The sequence below is a fragment of the Rana temporaria genome, chromosome 6 (assembly GCF_905171775.1).
Source record: "Rana temporaria chromosome 6, aRanTem1.1, whole genome shotgun sequence".
NCBI lineage: Eukaryota > Metazoa > Chordata > Amphibia > Anura > Ranidae > Rana > Rana temporaria.
In genome coordinates this window covers 221,519,147-221,537,035 of record NC_053494.1, presented here as the reverse complement: position 1 = coordinate 221,537,035, position 17,889 = coordinate 221,519,147, and the positions used below count along the sequence as shown (strand labels likewise).

Here is a 17,889-nt window from a genome sequence, read left to right as displayed (position 1 = left end):
TAAAATAAAAGAAGCTCCTGCTCCTTTAACCACTTAAGGACCGCCTCCTGCACATTTACGTTGGCAGAATGGCACAGCTGGGCACATGCACGTACAGGTACGTCCTCTGCTTAGTGCCCAGCCGCGGGACCCGATCGCCGCTGAAGTCCCACGATCGGTCGCCGGAGCTGAAGAACGGGGAGAGCTGTGTGTAAACACAGCTTCCCCGTTCTTCACTGTGGCGCTGTCATCGATCGTGTGTTCCCTTTTATAGGGATGCACAATCGATGACATCACACCTACAGCCACACCCCCCTACAGTTTTGAAACACAGATTGGGTCATACATAACCCCTTCAGCGCCCCCTTGTGGTTAACTCCCAAACTGCAATTGTCATTTTCACAGTAAACAGTGGGGTAGATTCACGTTCCTTTTACGGCGGCGTATCTCCAGATACGCCGCCGTAATTTGAAATCCGCGCCCGTGTATCGTTACGCCGATTCGCAAAGGCAGATACGCTAAAAAAATAGGCTTCCTCCGCCGACGTAACTTGAATGCGGCGGCGTAGAATTGTGTGCAATATTACGCTGGCCGCTAGTGGCGCTCCCGTTGTTTTCGGCGTAGAATATGCAAATTGTCTAGATACGTCGATTCACAAACGTACGTGCGCCAGGCGGTAGTTTTTTACGTCGTTTGCGTAAAGGCCTTTTCTGCGTAAGGTTGCTCCTGCTATTAGGAGGCGCAGCCAATGTTAAGTATGGACGTCGTTCCCGCTTCGAAATTTGAATTTACGTTGTTTGCGTAAGTCGTTCGCGAATAGGGCTGGACGTAATTTACATTCACGTTGAAACCAATACGTCGTTGCGCCGTACTTGGAAGCAATGCACACTGGGATATGTACACGGACGGCGCATGCAAAACGTCAATCACGTCAGGTCATCATACATTTACATAAAACACGCCCTCCCTTCCACATTTGAATTACGCGCGCTTACGCCGCCGCAACTTACGGAGCAAGTGCTTTGTCAATACTGCACTTGCTCCTGTAAGTTACGGCGGCGTAGCGTAAATACGATACGCTGCGCCGCCGTAAGAAGAAGCGCACGTACCTGAATCTACCCCAGTGCATTTTAAATGCATTTTTTGCTGTGAAAAGGACAATGTTCCCAAAAATGTGTCAAAATTGTCCGAAGTGTCCGCCATAATGTCGCAGTCAAGAAAAAAAATAAATAAATAAAAAAATCGCTGATCGCCGCCATTAGTAGTAAAAAAAAAAAAAAATTAATAAAAATGCAATAAAACTATCCCCTATTTTGTAAATGCTATAAATTTTGCACAAACCAACCAACCAAAAATATGTAGAAGAATACGTATCGGCCTAAACTGAGGAATATATATATATATATATATATATATATATATATATATATTTATATATATATATATATATTTTTGGGGGATATTTATTATAGCAAAAAGTAAAAAATATTGCATTTTTTTCAAAATTGTCACTCTATTTTTGTTTATAGCACAAAAAATTAAAAACGCAGAGGTGATCAAATACCACCAAAAGAAAGCTCTATTTGTGGAAAAAAAAGACACCAATTTTGTTTGGGAGCCACGTCGCACGACCGCGCAATTGTCTGTTAAAGCGACGCAGTGCCGAATCGCAAAACCTGGCCGGGTCCTTTAGCTGCCTAAGGCCTCTTTCACGCTGGGCGGATCAGTAATGATCCGCCCCGTGCACCTCCGCTTGCTCAGCGGGGATCGCTCCGTTGATCCCCGCTGAGCCGGCGGATGACAGGGCGGTCCCCGCACACATTGTGCAGGGACCGCCCTGGCTTTTCTCCGCTCCCCCCTATGGGGGGATCGGATGAACACGGACCGTATGTCCGTGTTCACCCGATCCGCCAGACGGAAGGAAAAGTAGGTTTTTCCTCCGTCACGCGGATCGGAGCGGGTCGGATGTCAGCGGGCATGTCACCGCTGACACCTGTGGCTCCATAGAGGAGCACGGAGCGCCAGTACAGGTCCGCAAAAAACAAACAAACTGACAGAAGGACCTGTACGGGCGCTCAGTGTGAAAGAGCCCTAAAGGTCCGGGGGCTGAAGTGGATAATGTGTATCCACCTTTGTTTTATGGATCAATGTATTCATACATAGGTTATGTTCACCCCATCAATCTTTGGGCACACACCTCATCTAACTCTTTTCCTTTTTTTGGCAACGCCATAGGGATGGAGGCGCAGGTCTTCGTGCGCCTCATTGAAAGTCCCAAAGCCTTTGCCATAGTGTAAGGCTAGCGAACCATTTTATTTACCGTATTTGCCGGCGTATAAGACGACTCGGCATATAAGACAACCCCCTAATACACTGCAAAAAACGGTGGTTTTATGGTCTACTCACCGTATTAGACGACCCCCCGCCGCCGCCGGGTGCTTTGTAATGCTGTATGAAATGCCTTTTCAAAACGAAAATGCCGCCGCCGGGTGCTGTATGTAGTCTGTATATGCGCCGCTCAGCCAATCCCGATGCACTGTGTTGATGACAGAGCATGCTAAGCCTGCTCGGATTGGCAGAGGTTATTACTCCAATCCAAGCAGGCTTAGCATGCTCTGCCATCAACAGAATGCATCGGGATTGGCTGAGCGGCGCAGAATACAGAATACAGACTTACAGAGCGCCTGGCGGGCTGAAATCGAGTGAGCAGCTGCTATACCGGGCGTATAAGACGACCCCCGGTTTTTGGCTGTGAAATTCCGGTGTAAGAAGTCGTCTTATACGCCAGAAAATATAGTGACAGGAGCTTTGAGTGGCGTTCAGAGAGCTTTAACAAAGCATGTCCGAAGCCTTGTTTTGACTCAAGTGTAAACTAGCCCTTGGGGTGACGTCATTCACCGCTACCGAGAGGCTTAAATTGCATATTTAGAGGATATGTAGTCACTGGAAATGAATGTTTGCCAATCACAAAAACTAGTCCAGTCTGAAGGATCACCACACATTCTATTAGCCGAGAGGAACAATCTCTCTTCCATTTCCATACCTTCTCAGAAGAACCATTTCCACCGTCCCACTCTGGAACCACAACGTGGATAACAATGTCACAGGACAGGTTACAGCCATCGGTAACAAATATGGAGCCGTCTTCCACCTGCTTCCCTTGTCTCTCTGTTTTCAGAAGATCCTGGAGGTTGGCTCCGGCCTTCCTGAACAGAGCCTTGGACACGGCTCCAGAACGGAGATTTAGCTCTGTCCCCACACTGTTCACCACCACGTTGGTCTACGGAAAGAAGACAGATCATCACTGACAAGTCCAATTGGAAGCATTGTTTAAAGTCATTACATACGAAACATTGGCCGGTTACATTCATGTAAAATGGTGGGTAAACTCCATGGAAATTCTTGGCTTTTTCAACATATATGAACAGGCAGACATTAGATCTTTATTCAAACATTGACTACAGAAAAATATGTTGTACGTGAACAAATGACATCTTTCACATGGTAGTTCATTCTTATCATCTAGATAAGTGTAGGGGTCTGCTGCCCTCTCCTGTCTGTAATTGTAAACACCTGTACTTCCTACTGTCATAGAGTTATTTATGTACATCACTTCCTGTCCCTGCTAGCTGGGTCAGAAACCCCAGATTGGAGGACTCTGATACTTTATAAAGGGGTGTTTCCTAGACACGTGCACACTGAAATATTTCGTTTTCGGAAATTTAGTTTTCGTCTGAAAAATAAACTTGTTTTAGTTACTCCCGAAATTCTCTTTTTTATTTATTTTTTCGTTCCGTTTAAAAAAATGCATTCGTCCGAAAATGCAAATTAATTAAAGCGGAGGTTCCGTGGCCAATCGTTTTTTTTTTACTTTTTTGGAGCATTCAATGTGTTTTTTTACACAACAAATTAAAACTCACTTGTTTGGTGTCCTGAAATAGCGCCTGTCCTTTTTCGTGCAAAAGAAGAACTAAAAAACAAAAAACGATATAGTGATTTTCCATTTTGCTTGTGGGCATTGTGAAGCCCACAAGCACTGATTTCCAAGGGTAGCGGTGAATGCTCATCTCCCAGCATTCAGCACTCTTTCTCGCTCATGCGCAGTGCTTACGGCGAGTAGCGACGTAATCATGGTTGCCATCACAACGGGCGGCATCATTGAAAGGCATTCACAACAGTAGAAAAAACTATCACGGCGTTCTGCATTGTCTTCTGGGAAACCTGACACTGTGCTCCCAGGAGACATTGTGGCGCCAGGGAAAGGAGTAGGAATGCCTACTCCCGCGGGAGGGAAAGCCCGGAAGTGGCAGCTAAAAACGCTGTAAACAAAAATAGAGCGACAATTTTGTAAAAAATGCAATATTTTTTACTTTTTGCTATAATAAATATCCCCAAAAACATATATATATAAAAAAAAATCCTCAGTTTAGGCCAATACGTATTCTTCTACCTATTTTTGGTAAAAAAAAAAAAATCGAAATAAGCGTTTATCGATTGGTTTGCGCAAAATTTATAGCGTTTACAAAATAGGGGATAGTTTTATTGCATTTTTATTATTTTTTTTTTTTTACTACTAATGGCGGCGATCAGTGATTTTTTTCATGACTGCGACATTATGGGGCGGACACATCGGACAATTTTGACACATTTTTGGGACCATTGTCATTTTCACAGCAAAAAATGCATTAAAAATGCACTGATTACTGTGAAAATGACAATTGCAGTTTGGGAGTTAACCACAAGGGGGCGCTGAAGGGGTTAAGTGTGACCTCAGCTGTGTTTCTAACTGTAGGGGGGTGTGGCTGTAGGTGTGACATCATTGATTGTGGTTCCCTATATTAGGGAACACACGATCGATGACGGCACCACAGTGAAGAACGGGAAGGTGTGTTTACACGTGGCTCTCCCCGTTCTTCAGCTCCGGGGCCTGATCGCTGGACTCCAGCGGCGATCGGGTCCGCGGGTCACGGAGCTTCGGACCGGGTCTCGCGTGCCCACGGCTGGGCACTTAAGAGGACGTACCTGTACGTGCTTGTGCCCAGCCGTGCCATTCTGCCGACGTATATGTGCAGGAGGCGGTCCTTAAGTGGTTAAGGTCAAATCTGTCAATTGAAGGCTTATGGTGTCTTTCGAATGTTCTAAGAAGTTTCAGCTAAACTGTACGACGCTGCGATCGTACATTTCCAGTCAAATGCTCCGCCCACAAGCTATAGTAGAATTCTAATGTTGTATGACACTAGTAATAATTATATTTGTTAATTATTATTACTAGTCAACCAACATTAGAATTCTTCTATAGCCTATGGGCGGAGCATTTGACCATAAATGTCCGTTTGTGGCGATCGTATATTTTTAGCTGCTTCACCGAATTTTCATGTCTCTATAATGTCGACTCTTTTCTCTCTATGTCGAATCTTTTCTCTCTATGTCGAATCTTCATGTCTCTATAATGTCGAATCTTTTCTCTCTATATCGAATCTTTTCTCTCTATGTCGAATCTTTTCTCTCTAGGTCGAATAATCTCGGACTAATAGAGTTAGGTTAGGCACATTCCACCGCAGGTTCGATAGACACAGATCGCTATTGTCACCGTCATGTCGAATCTTCTATCTATATCAGACTGTTGTCGCAACTAAACTAAAATAAAGCATTTTGTTATGGCGGATCATTCGGATTTCGGATTCTGCACGTTCGTTATCTTTTGTTACAGTAAAACGAATGCAAAAATCCCTGAAATTCGGACGAAAACGAATGCACATGTCCAGTGTTTCCAGGAAGTAGACTGAGAGAGAACTGAGCCACATGCCTTGTCTATGGAGTTGCTGCTGTTGTATTTTCACTGAGACCGGAAGAGACTATTATACACTACTAGGGAGGCACTAAAGCGAAGAGTAGATACGCTGACTCCAGTGCTACACCACAGTTACTGAGCAGTCCCATTTCAGGCTAGCTGGACAACATTTGGAGGATACCCCTGTGACCGCTGTTTTCCAACACAAAAACAGATGCTGCATCATCCTCAGGGGGTCCTGCAACTGGACTTTGCTGCAACATTCACCTGGAGGTATCTCTATTACATTATAACCACGGCTTTTTTTCAGCGGGAATGCGGGGGAACGCAGTTATTCACTCGAGTATAAGCCTAGGGTGTCCATCTGCATGCCTCACTGTGCCCATGTCCATACCTCACTGTGCCCATACCTCACTGTGCCCATGCCTCACTGTGCCCATGCCTCACTGTGCCCATGCCTCACTGTGCCCATGCCTCACTATGTCCATGACTAGACTTACATTTAACATGGGAGTCTATGGAAGGGGTGCCCGACTTAGAAAAAATAGGTGCTCCCCGGCCGTAGGTCCCCCGGACAAAAAACTTTGCACACTTGTAGAGGAAGAGTGGGGCTACATGTGTGCCAAGTTTGGTACCGGGTCCCTAAAGTCCAGGAGATCAGGCACAAAAAGATGACTCGAGTATAAGCCGAGGGGGGCATTTTCAGCACAAAAAAAATGTGCTGAAAACTCAGCATATACTCGAGTATACACCGTATATAAAGGTTGTATTATTCATTCTTGGAATACAAAGCTTCCTGTGAATGGCTGAGCAGAGTTCAGCTACACTCTATTTTGTTCCAGGAGTGGGATGGAAACACAGTGCTGTATACTGTATATAGCTGAGGTTACATACATGTAGAGGTGTGGTTGCTACTAGTTACTACATCCACTGATATTACCCTGCTGCCAGACATCCATTAGACCAGCCCTCAAATTTTTCACTCGCCTACTTGCATTTTGCGAGTGGAAAATGAGGTCTTGCGAGCTGGGCTGCCAGGGAGAGGGGGGGGGGAGGGCACCGCCGGCGGGGTTGATCGTGAGCATGGAGGAAGAGGAGAGCCGTGGGATAGCACGCTGTTTCGGCGCTTACATGAGGTCTCTGCTCTGCTCGACACAGCCCCGCCTCCTCCTGACCTGCGCCTGTGATAGATAGAACGCATCACAGCAGTGGACCAGCGTTCTATCTATGACAGCCACAGGTCAGGAGGAGGCGGGGCTGTGTCGAGCAGAGCGGAGACATCATGTAAGCACCGTAACAGCATGCTATCCCACAGCTCTCCTCCATGCTCATGATCAACCCCGCCAGCGGTGCTCTCCCAGGCAGGCAGCCCAGCTCGCAAGAACTAATTTTCCAGCAGAGCGTAGACAATCATAATGTGGGTGCGGGCAACAGCATGCTATCCCGCCGCTTTCCTCTTCCTCCAGCAATGCATTCCTCAGCCCAGGCAAAGTTGCAATGGGCACAGTATGGCTGCAATGGGCACAGAATGGTTGCAATGTGCGGCTGCAACGGGCACAGTATGGCTACAGCGGGCAAAGTGGGGCTGTAATGGGCACCACAGGGCTGTAATGGGAACCGTAAGGCTGTAATGGGCACAGTGGGGCTGCAACGGGCACAGTATGGCTGCAACGGGCACAGTATGGCTGCAACGGGCACAGTATGGCTGCAACGGGCACAGTATGGCTGCAATGGGCACAGTGGGGCTATAGTGGGCACAGTGGGGCTGCAATAGTGGGCACAGTGTGGCTGCAATGGTGGGTGCACAGCAAGGGCGTTGCTAGGTGGCAAAAAGACCAGGGGCTTCAGCCCGAAGTCCAAGGCCGGAACCGGGGGGGGGGGGGGGGGGGATTAGTGGTGTTGTATGTGGCGTAGCGTTTTTTTGGGGCTGGGCGGTGGGGTTGTGTGACTTACCAGTGCCCATCAATGCTGACCACTGACCTACCTGCACTGACCTATCTGACCTACATACACTGACCACTGACCTGCATGACCTTAACACACACTGACCTACTGACAATGGCATAGATACACACAGTGACTTACCTGAGCTCAGCCATGGTGTGCGGTCACAGCAGAGAGCAGGCATTTAGTCACTCGTCACTGTCAGAGAGGAGAGGAGCTGCCGAGGAGGAGAGGAGCTGCCATGCCATGGAGGAGGAGAGGAGCTGCCATGCCGAGGAGGAGAGCCGCCTGAGCAGGGATATTGTTCGGCGGCTGCATTTGAAATTCCCGCCTTCTGGAGAGTCTGCAGGCTATGATGGAAGCACGTCACACATCCCATGGTCCTCCTGGCATTGGCGCTGCAGGCTCCAGAAGGCGGGACCTATGGCACTCGGCCGAACTCGGCCCCAGCCGCACTCGGCCACACTCGGCCCCAGCCGCACTCGGCCACACTCGGCCCCAGCCGCACTCGGCCACACTCGGCCCCAGCCGCACTCGGCCACACTCGGCCCCAGCCGCACTCGGCCACACTCGGCCCCAGCCGCACTCGGCCACACTCGGCCCCAGCCGCACTCGGCCACACTCGGCCCCGGCCACACTCGGCCTCACTAGGCCACAGCCACGATGAGATCGGTCCCGGGCCCCGGCGCTCGGGCCAACAATACAAAGCATTGTTCAATAGACTATGGGTTTTCAGGGTCCCATTCGGGGCTCCAGCCCCCCAAGCCCAGGCCTAACAACGCCGCTGGTGCACAGTGTGGCTGCAATGGTGGGTCCACAGTGTGGTTGCAATGGTGGGTGCACAGTGTGGTTGCAATGGTGGGTGCACCGTGTGGCTGCAATGGTGGGCACAGGTGAGGCTGCACTGATAAATTGTTAAATGTTTTATGCAAAAATAAGTTACAAAAATAAATATTAAGTGTCATTTCATGACATAATTTATGAGGACGTGTCTAGGGGCAGGGTAGGGATTGAGTGGGGCACTGGTGGCGAGTAACCTTTGAGGCCTGGCTAGTAGCTCATTTTGAGCCCTGCATTAGACACACCATTTCAGTAAATAAAAATTATTTTGCTTGTTTGTTATTTTATTAGCAGGGATTAACTTGGTTGGGGAATAGGGACATGGGATGCCCAAATGATGAATTGATACTGGAATTTGTTATAGAAATTTATGCATCACTATTCTTCAGATTGTGCATTACACCTTTAAGATAGGACAAAATGGCGGACAGTAATGTAGACCGACTTTTACCTCAGAACATTTCCCGCCTCTGCACTCTCCCTGCAGACTTTTACCTCAGAACATTTCCCGCCTCTGCACTCTCCCTGCAGACTTTTACCTCAGGACACTCCTCCTCCTCCTCTGTACATCACTTTCTGTCACAGCCTTATTACTCCTGTCCCACCATCTTCAGCTGACTAGGCCTCACTCTGAATAAGTCCAAGTGGTTTCAATTGCTGTTCCTGAATAGGCCAGAGGCCTGCAGTTCCCCTTTTATGGCAGCAAACGTTATTTGAAGAGGATATTTGATGATGGACTACTGATCCCAGCAAGCCCGACTTGCAAATCCTGCTTCGATTTGACACAAACCCCACAGTCTCTCCTCTGGCTCTACATCCAGCTCCCCTGGCGTGCTTCTTCCAGATCTCCACTGTGCTTCCACTCACCGACTCCAGCCCTGGATCCAGGGCCGATCCGCCCTATAGGCTCACTATGCAAGGCGCTTAGGGCCCCGTAAAGCTGCAAAGGGCCTCACAAATTACTACAGGCCCCGCCTGGTGAGAAGTCATTTTCGCCCCCTCACCCCGCTTCTCAACTCGCTGGCTGCATGGGAGAAGGTGAAGAGGTAAGAAGTCAGCACCCCCCCCACTTCTCAATTTAATGTAAGATGTAATTTCCTACAGCAGAACTCTCCCCCCCTCCCCCCCGCTTCTCAACTTTCTTTAATGTGACATGTCACTGTCGTCAGCGCCCCCCGCTTCTCATTTTTAATGTGTCATTTTGCTTAGGGCCCCTGGGAGGTCAGGATCGGCACTGCCTGTATCCTTCCTGAAGGTCTTACTCTGGACCGTGCAGACCAGTGGCGGCTGGTGCTCAAAATTTTTGGGGGGGCGCAAACGAAAAAAAAAAAAAACAATTGCAGCCTCACTGTACCTATCAATTGTCACCACTGTGCCATGCCATCAAATGCAGTCACTGTGCCATCAAAACGCAACCACTGTGCCATCAAAACGCAGCCACTGTGCCATCAAAACGCAGCCACCGTGCCATCAAAACGCAGCCACTGTGCCATGCCATCAAAACGCAGCCACTGTGCCATGCCATCAAAACGCAGCCACCGTGCCATCAAAACGCAGCCACTGTGCCATACCATCAAACGCAGCTACTGTGCCATCAATTGTCACCACTATGCCATCAAACACAGCCCCCAATTGTCGCCACTGTGCCCCCAATTGTCACCACTGTGCCCCCAATTGTCGCCACTGTGCCCCCAATTGTAGCCACTGTGCCCCCAATTGTAGCCACTGTGCCCCCAATTGTAGCCACTGTGCCCCGTACCCCCCCCCCCGGCACGTACCTTTATGGCTTCTACGTCCCTCGATGTCCCTCGTCCCGCCCTCGATGACGCTTCAGCCAATCAGGTTACCTGATTGGCTGAGACGCCTGTCAGTCTTATCCTCGGACGTACAGCCGGTACGCCCCGAGGATGAGCTTCAGGAAGCCGACTACAGCCTCAGGGCCCTGATAGGCACTTCCACACAGCCAGTCAGCTGCCGCTATTCAGCTGACCGGCGCTCAACTTCCGGCCAGCTGAATAGTGGACGGCAGCGGCGAAAATATACAGATTCATACAGTGTATGAATCTGTATATTTTACTGGCTGTGAGCGAGCCAGAGGGGGCGGTGCTCCTGCGTCCCTATGGACGCATCGCCACTGGTGAAGACCAACTGTCTCTCCTAGCTCCTGTTCCAGGAGACCTCTCCATGGCCGCGTAAGAAGAGGCTCCCTCCCAGCTCCCGAGCTCCCCCGCCAGATCCACCCTCCCCCCGGGCGTGCTGTGCGACAAACTCTCTGGGGAGTCCAGTAGTAGGAGGTCTTCCAGGCAGGAAAGCGTGTCCCTGCACTTTCCCTACTTAGCTGGAACCTCTCCCTAAGCACTGTCCCTGATGGGCAGGTGACCTGTCCCTAATCTAGCCACAGGCAAGATGGGCACCATTTCGCATGTGGCTAGTCGCACGTGGCTATTTAATTGGCAAAAAAACATTTCAAACAACATAATCAGAGGCTTCCATGGGGATCTGACAGGTTTAGCACATACTGTTCATACTTACATTGGTCCAACGTAACTACCGTATTTATCGGCGTATACCGCGCACTTTTTTCCCCTTAAAATCGTGGGTGCGCGATATACGCCGATACCCGCGCTGTGTTTGAACGCCGCCGCAGACATATACCGAGCGCAGTACACTCGGGTACACTCGGCCAGGCTCGACTCCGCTCGCGGTCGCACCCTGTGCCGCCTCCTAGCCTTTATGCGAGGAAGCGCGGAGGAAGCATGGAGGACACCACCAAGGCCGCAGACGGACGCCGGACCGGACAAGGCCGCCGATGGACGCCGGGCAAGACACCGACGAGGGGCATTCAAACTAAGTATTTTCTTTTTTTTCCTGAAATTTTCCTTCTAGGTTGGGGGTGCGCGCTATATGAAGATAAATACGGTAAGTAAAAATTGCCATACTTGGAATTCAACTTTCAAAGTACCATAATATTTTACTGGCTTTAATTAGGTGTGACCTAGAGCTGCACGATTAATTGTCAAGAATCGTTATCGCGATTTTTTTACGCATTGCGATCTTGCGACAAAGTATTTCCCGATCTTTGGTATGCAGAGAATTTTCTCTCAGTCAAAAGTCAAAGTCTGGGCAGTCTGCCAAGTTTTGAAAACATTCCATCAGTGGAATGTGAAGTCTAAACATTGTATCAATTTGTCTTTTATATCAAAAGGAATAGACTTCTGTATGTAAATTAGGAAAGTTTAACCACTTTAAAACAACAACTGTCAGGAAAAGGTTTGGTGTTTAAGTTAAAATATATAATTTTTTTTTGCTAGAAAATTACTTAGAACCCCCAAACATTATAAATATATATATATTTTTGTAAAAACCCTAGAGCAGGGGGAGGCAACCTGTGGCGCTCCAGCTGTTGTGGAACTACATTTCCCATGAGGCATTGCAAGGTTGGCAGTTACAATCAATCCCAGAGGTATGATGGGGTTGGCAGTTACAATTACTCCCAGGGGTATGATGGGACTTGTAGTTCTGCAACAGCTCGAGAGCCACAGGTTGCCTACCCCTACCCTAGAGAATAAAATGGTGGCTGTTGCAATATTTTAATTTCGCACTGTATTTGCGCAGCGGCCTTTCAAATGCATTTTTTTTAAAAAAAATTACTTTAATGAATAAAAAAAAAAAAACAAAAAAAAACAAACACAGTATAAAGTTAGCGCAATTGTTTTTTGTATAATGTGAAAGATTTTACGCCGTGAGAATCGTTATCTTTATTCTAAGCAAAAAAAATTGTGATTCTCCTTTTGGCCAGAATCGTGCAGCTCTATTGTGGCCCCTTAACTACTTCAATACCGCAAACCGTCATATGACGTCCAAAAAGGGGATCTCTTATCCCGGGTGGACGTCATATGACGTCCTGTACTCTGTGCGGTGATATCTGAATGATGGGTGCAGCTAGAGGCATCATTCAGATATCATTGTGTTCCCGGCGGCGATCCTGTGCACCATAAGAATGATCATAGCGTCGGTTCCGCCACTTGATCGTTCTTATAGGCGGCGGGAGGGGACATCCCCCACCGCCATCCGGTGCTTCTCTGGGCTCTCCCGTGCCATCGCGGGCCAGGAGAGATGATCGCGGTGCGCCAGATGGGAAGCATAGAGATGACTGGTGATCTCTATGACCGTCGGAGGCCCGGGCGCGATGTGATGACGTCACGCCCGGGTACCCGTTAGTAAACAAACCGCAATTGCGGCTAGTAAGAAGGAGATCTGTGAATTTCTTTTCACGATCTCATGCTTTCCAGCCTGGAGGAGAGAGATGTGGGGGGAGGGAAAGGTCTTATTGACCCCGCATCTCTCCTTAAAGAGGACCTGTCACACACTGTTTACATTCCTTGTAATAGGATTAAAAGCGATCGAAAAAAAAATGTAAACAAAAGTGTAAAGAATAAATAAATAAGTAAAAAATAAATAAATAAAAAATGAAAACGCCCCTGTCCCCGGTAGCTCGCGCTCAGAAGCGAACACACGCATAAGTCCCGCCCACGTATGAAAACGTCGTTCAAACCACACATGTGAGGTGTCGCCGCATGCGTTAGAGCGTGTGCAACAATTCTAGCACTAGCACCTCCTCTGTAACTCTAAACTGGTAACCTGTAAAATTTTTAAAGCGTCGCCCATGGAGATTTTTAAAGTAACGAAGTTTGGCGCCATTCCATGAGTGTGCGCAATTTTAAAGCGTGACAGGTTAGGTATCTATTTACTCGGCGTAACATCATCTTTCATATTTTACAAAAAAAATGGGCTAACTTTACTGTTTTGTTATTTTTTAATTCATGAAACCATTTTTTTTCCAAAAGAAAAAGGCGTTTGAAAAATGATTGCGCAAATACCGTGCAAGATAAAAAGTTGCAATGACCGCCATTTTATTCCCTAGGGCAGGGATATGCAATTAGCGGACCTCCAGCTGTTGCAAAACTACAAGTCCCATCATGCCTCTGACTCTGGGTGTCATGATTGTGGCTGCCAGAGTCTTGCTATGCCTCATGGGATTTGTAGTTCTGCAACAGCTGGAGGTCCGCTAATTGCATATCCCCACCCTAGGGTGTCTGCTAAAAAAAAACATATATAATGTTTGGGGGTTCTGAGTAATTTTCTAGCAAAAGAATGATGATTTGTACATGTAGGAGAGAAGTGCCAAAATAGGCCCGGCATGGAGGTGGGTATTAAAGCCCCGGTATTGAAGGGGTTAAAGATTGAGTCACAGTTCAGCCCACTGTTTCATCCGAGTTTGACATGCCTGATCTACTGCCTATACATAGCCACCCATTTGATACGGAGGTTAATATTTCTTTACCTTGGATGTTTAATATGATGAGGAAACCTGAACTGCATAGAACTTACCGTTGCATCTTCAATATTTCCTTGTTTTATATTGATGTTCAACCCTTCCTTGGTGGTCACCATTTGGTCGTTGGGTTTGTTTATCATTTTTTCTTCCTTAGGAGTCGTCTTCTTTTGCTTTTTCGTTCCATGTTTGAAAGGAACCTGGACATGTTTATCTTCAAACTCTTCATTTAAGAATTCGGTGATAGTCTTTAGAACGCCTTCGTCACTGTCCACAAGATGGATGTTTTTGATGGTGTTGGCTCTTCCTTCTTGGTTTTCTGTGAGGGATTTTATGGATTTTACAATGTTTTGGGCACACAGGTCCAAGGGACACCCAGAAATAACAAAGTCACCAATAGAAAGTGCAACCGAACTTTGGCCAATCTCTGCAGCCTTCTCCAAGCTCTCGGTTATCACTTTCCGTAGAAGACGATCACATTTTGAATTTCCTCTTTTATCCACTTTGGGTGCAACTGCATGAATTACCTTCTTACACGGTAAATTACTCACATCTGTCATGACACACTCTCCCGGCTTTAGCGCCCCTTTCTTCTGAACAATGTGATCACATTCCTTCTGAAGACCGGGTCCTGCAGCTTTCACCAAAGCCAGTGCTGGTCCCCCAGTGGGCTTTAAATTCTCATTTGAGGCAATTATGATGACATCAGCATTGTGTTTGTAGAGGTCCCCTTTATATATAACCATTGTGGCTCCATTCTGGAGGCTGACTTGGCAATGGGGTTCAATTTGATGGGAAATCCTGACATCTACCTCCTTCTGTAAGTGCATCACACAGTTGTGTTTGTTCCATACTGTAGTAACATACATGTCTTCATTTTGAATAAAGGATTTTTTGGCCCCGGGTTTATTAATGTATAGGGTGTGAGGATATATTTTGGAAATCAATTTTCCTATGCTGGTTTCTGCCTCCTCTACATAGAACTTTGGGCCAGACAAGGAGATGAAGTTCTGTTTCTTCGCAACCTTCACATTCTGTATTATTCCATTCCATTCCGGTTTCCTATTTTCCTCTATAAACTGCAACACCGCCATTGATTTCAGCTTGATGTCCTTCTCCACCAAAGTGTTCTTCTCCACAAAGTCATGGATCTGCTGGTAGGTTTCTTCTGCAGGTGAGGATAGACCAGTGATAACCACCTCAGCTCCGTCCCTCACCGGGAACTCCTCTATGGAAACTGTCATCCCATCGGCATTAAACTTCTTCTTCAGGAAGCTCTTCAGATTTCTCCACTCCGGACTCTTAGTGACACTTTTATCCTCAACAGAAATCCTCTTACAGGCCAATTCCTTCTTCATGGCTTCTTCACCATTTCTCAGCTCTTTATCGGAGTAACCAATTAACATGACTGCATTATCTTCCACATGAAAAGCTGCTTTTATGTTGGTTTTCATAAGAAGACTACATGACAATTCTTGATTGTCCGCTGCCTTCAGAAACTGGATGATGTGTGGATCGAGGGGAATGGATTTGGACTTCAGGCTTTGCTGAGTATTGAGAATTTCACATTTGGCAGTGTGAACTTCATCTCTTGGCCCACAGAGATTAACGGCCTTAGAAGTTCCATCGTAACTAATCTTCACATGTGGAGAATCTTCCAGGATGCTTTTCTCCAGACCATGAGCCTCCATTAATTTATAAACTTCGGGCTCAAGAGGCACTTCTTCTTCCACTCTGCTCAGCTGTCTGGTGGTTTCTTCTACCAGTTTTCTGAATATTGGCTCAATCTTCTCAACATCTTCTGAAATACCCACAATGAAAGCCTTCTCCACAGCTAAGTCAGGTTTTATGAGGACTCCATCATATTGGGGGCTAGACATCTTTTCTTTGATGGCTTCCCACACTGGTGGCTTCAGGTCGCACTCTGCGGCTTTATACTTTGAAATAAAAGCTTTAAATGTTTTGTAGACGTTATCGCTCCATGTTGGAACGATCTTTGCCAAGGTTCGGAGATGACTGGAGAGGGTACTGGGCAAAGACAGTTTGATGACAGGAGTGGGGTGGTCCACATTCGGCCATGTGATATCACAGGAAACATCTGCCATTGCTTTTTCAACATTTTGTTTTATCTGTTCATCCTTCAAAATAAATGCCAGTATATGTGGACTGATGAGGATTTCTACCGAATCGGGTATTTCTATACGAGGGCCGTCCTTTCCATACAAGCAATGTCCAATGGATGGGTAATATGGGTACACCGATATTGTCTTATTATTGAGCACATGCCGCTTTGTCATCACCGTCTTCAGGACTGCAGTAAAGAGAAATATAGTGCTTGTTAGTTAGAAGATATGGGAGGTAGCAGAACACAGGGATACATCAGAATGAGTGATTGTCCCCATAGCAGCAAATAGAATATAATTAACCACTTAAAGGGGTTGTAAAGGTAAAAATAAAAAAAATTCCCTTAATAGCTTCCTTTACCTCAGTGCAGTCCTCCTTCACTTACCTCATCCTTCCATTTTGCTTTTAAATGTCCTTATTTCTTCTGAGAAATCCTCACTTCCTGTTCTTCTGTCTGTAACTCCACACCGTAATGCGAGGCTTTCTCCCTGGCGTGGAGAAAGCCTCTTGTCCTGACAATCCTGCTCGCCCCCTCCCCCCTCAAGAGGCTTTCTCTACACCAGGGAGAAAGCCTTGCATTACTGTGTGGAGTTACAGACAGAAGAACAGGAAGTGAGGATTTCTCAGAAGAAATAAGAACATTTAAAAGCAAAATGGAAGGATGAGGTAAGTGAAGGAGGACTGCACTAAGGGAAATTTTTTTTTTTTACCTTTACAACCCCTTTAAAGCGGGAGTTCACCCATTTAAAAAAAAAACATTTTTCTCCCCTTAGATTCCTGCTCGTTCGGTCTAGGGGAATCGGCTATTTGTATTAAAATATGAGCCGTACTTACCCGTTTTCGAGCTGCATCTTCTTCCGTCGCTTCCGGGTATGGGTCTTCGGGAGCGGGCGTTCCTTCTTGATTGACAGTCTTCCGAGAGGCTTCCGACGGTCGCATCCATCGCGTCACTCGTAGCCGAAAGAAGCCGAACGTCGGTGCGGCTCTATACTGCGCCTGCGCACCGACGTTCGGCTTCTTTTGGAAAATCGTGACGCGATGGATGCGACCGTCGGAAGCCTCTCGGAAGACTGTCAATCAAGAAGGAACGCCCATTCCCGAAGCCCATACCCGGAAGCGACGGAGAAGATGCATCTCGTAAACGGGTAAGTACTGCTCATATTTTAAAACAAATAGCCGATTCCCCTAGACACAACGAGCAGGAATCTAAGGGGGAAAAGTGCCCTCTAAGGGTGAACCTCCGCTTTAAGGACCAAGCCACTTTTTCAGATGTGTTGTTTACAAGTTAAAAAACATTTTTTTTGCTAGAAAATTACTTAGAACCCCCAAACATTATACATTTTTTTTTCTAACACCCTAGAGAATAAAATAGCGGTCATAACAATACTTTTTGTCACACCGTAATTTGCGCAGCAAATAATTACTACCGATGCCATTGATCTTTTTAGATCTATATTTTCTGTAAGGAGCATTCTTCCCACTGACCACTAATGTATCATGAGCTGTAGATATAGTAGCTTTTAGCATCCACCACCCCCAGAACCCTCATCATCCATCCCTCTCACCTCGTCTATCCCCCTCGCCTTGTCTATCCCCCTCGCCTCGTCTATCCTCCTCGCCTCGTCTATCCCCCTCGCCTCGTCTATCCCGCTCGCCTCGTCTATCCCCCTCGCCTCGTCTATCCCCCTCGCCTCATCTATCCCCCTCGCCTCGTCTATCCCCCTCGCCAGGGGCTGGACTGGGACATAAATTTGGCCCTGGACTTCATCCAGACTGGCCCACTTTGACGGGTCTCTCCCATGGCGGCCAGACAACTCCCGCACCCCCCCGGCCACCCAAGCCCCCTCTCCCCCTAGCCACTAGCCATTCTACTTTA

General features: G+C 47.3%; 1 protein-coding gene across 1 annotated transcript in view; it reads right to left on the bottom strand.

Moving 5' to 3' along the window:
• Positions 1 to 17,889, bottom strand: part of LOC120944285 (protein mono-ADP-ribosyltransferase PARP14-like) — a 62,719-nt gene that overhangs the window by 40,645 nt on the left and 4,185 nt on the right. Inside the window, exons 3-4 of the mRNA XM_040358310.1 lie at positions 13,946 to 16,200; positions 3,023 to 3,259 (exon numbers count right to left, since the gene is read on the bottom strand). Of these exons, the coding sequence (XP_040214244.1) occupies positions 3,023 to 3,259; positions 13,946 to 16,200 (2,492 nt within the window). The remainder of the gene's footprint in view (positions 1 to 3,022; positions 3,260 to 13,945; positions 16,201 to 17,889) is intronic.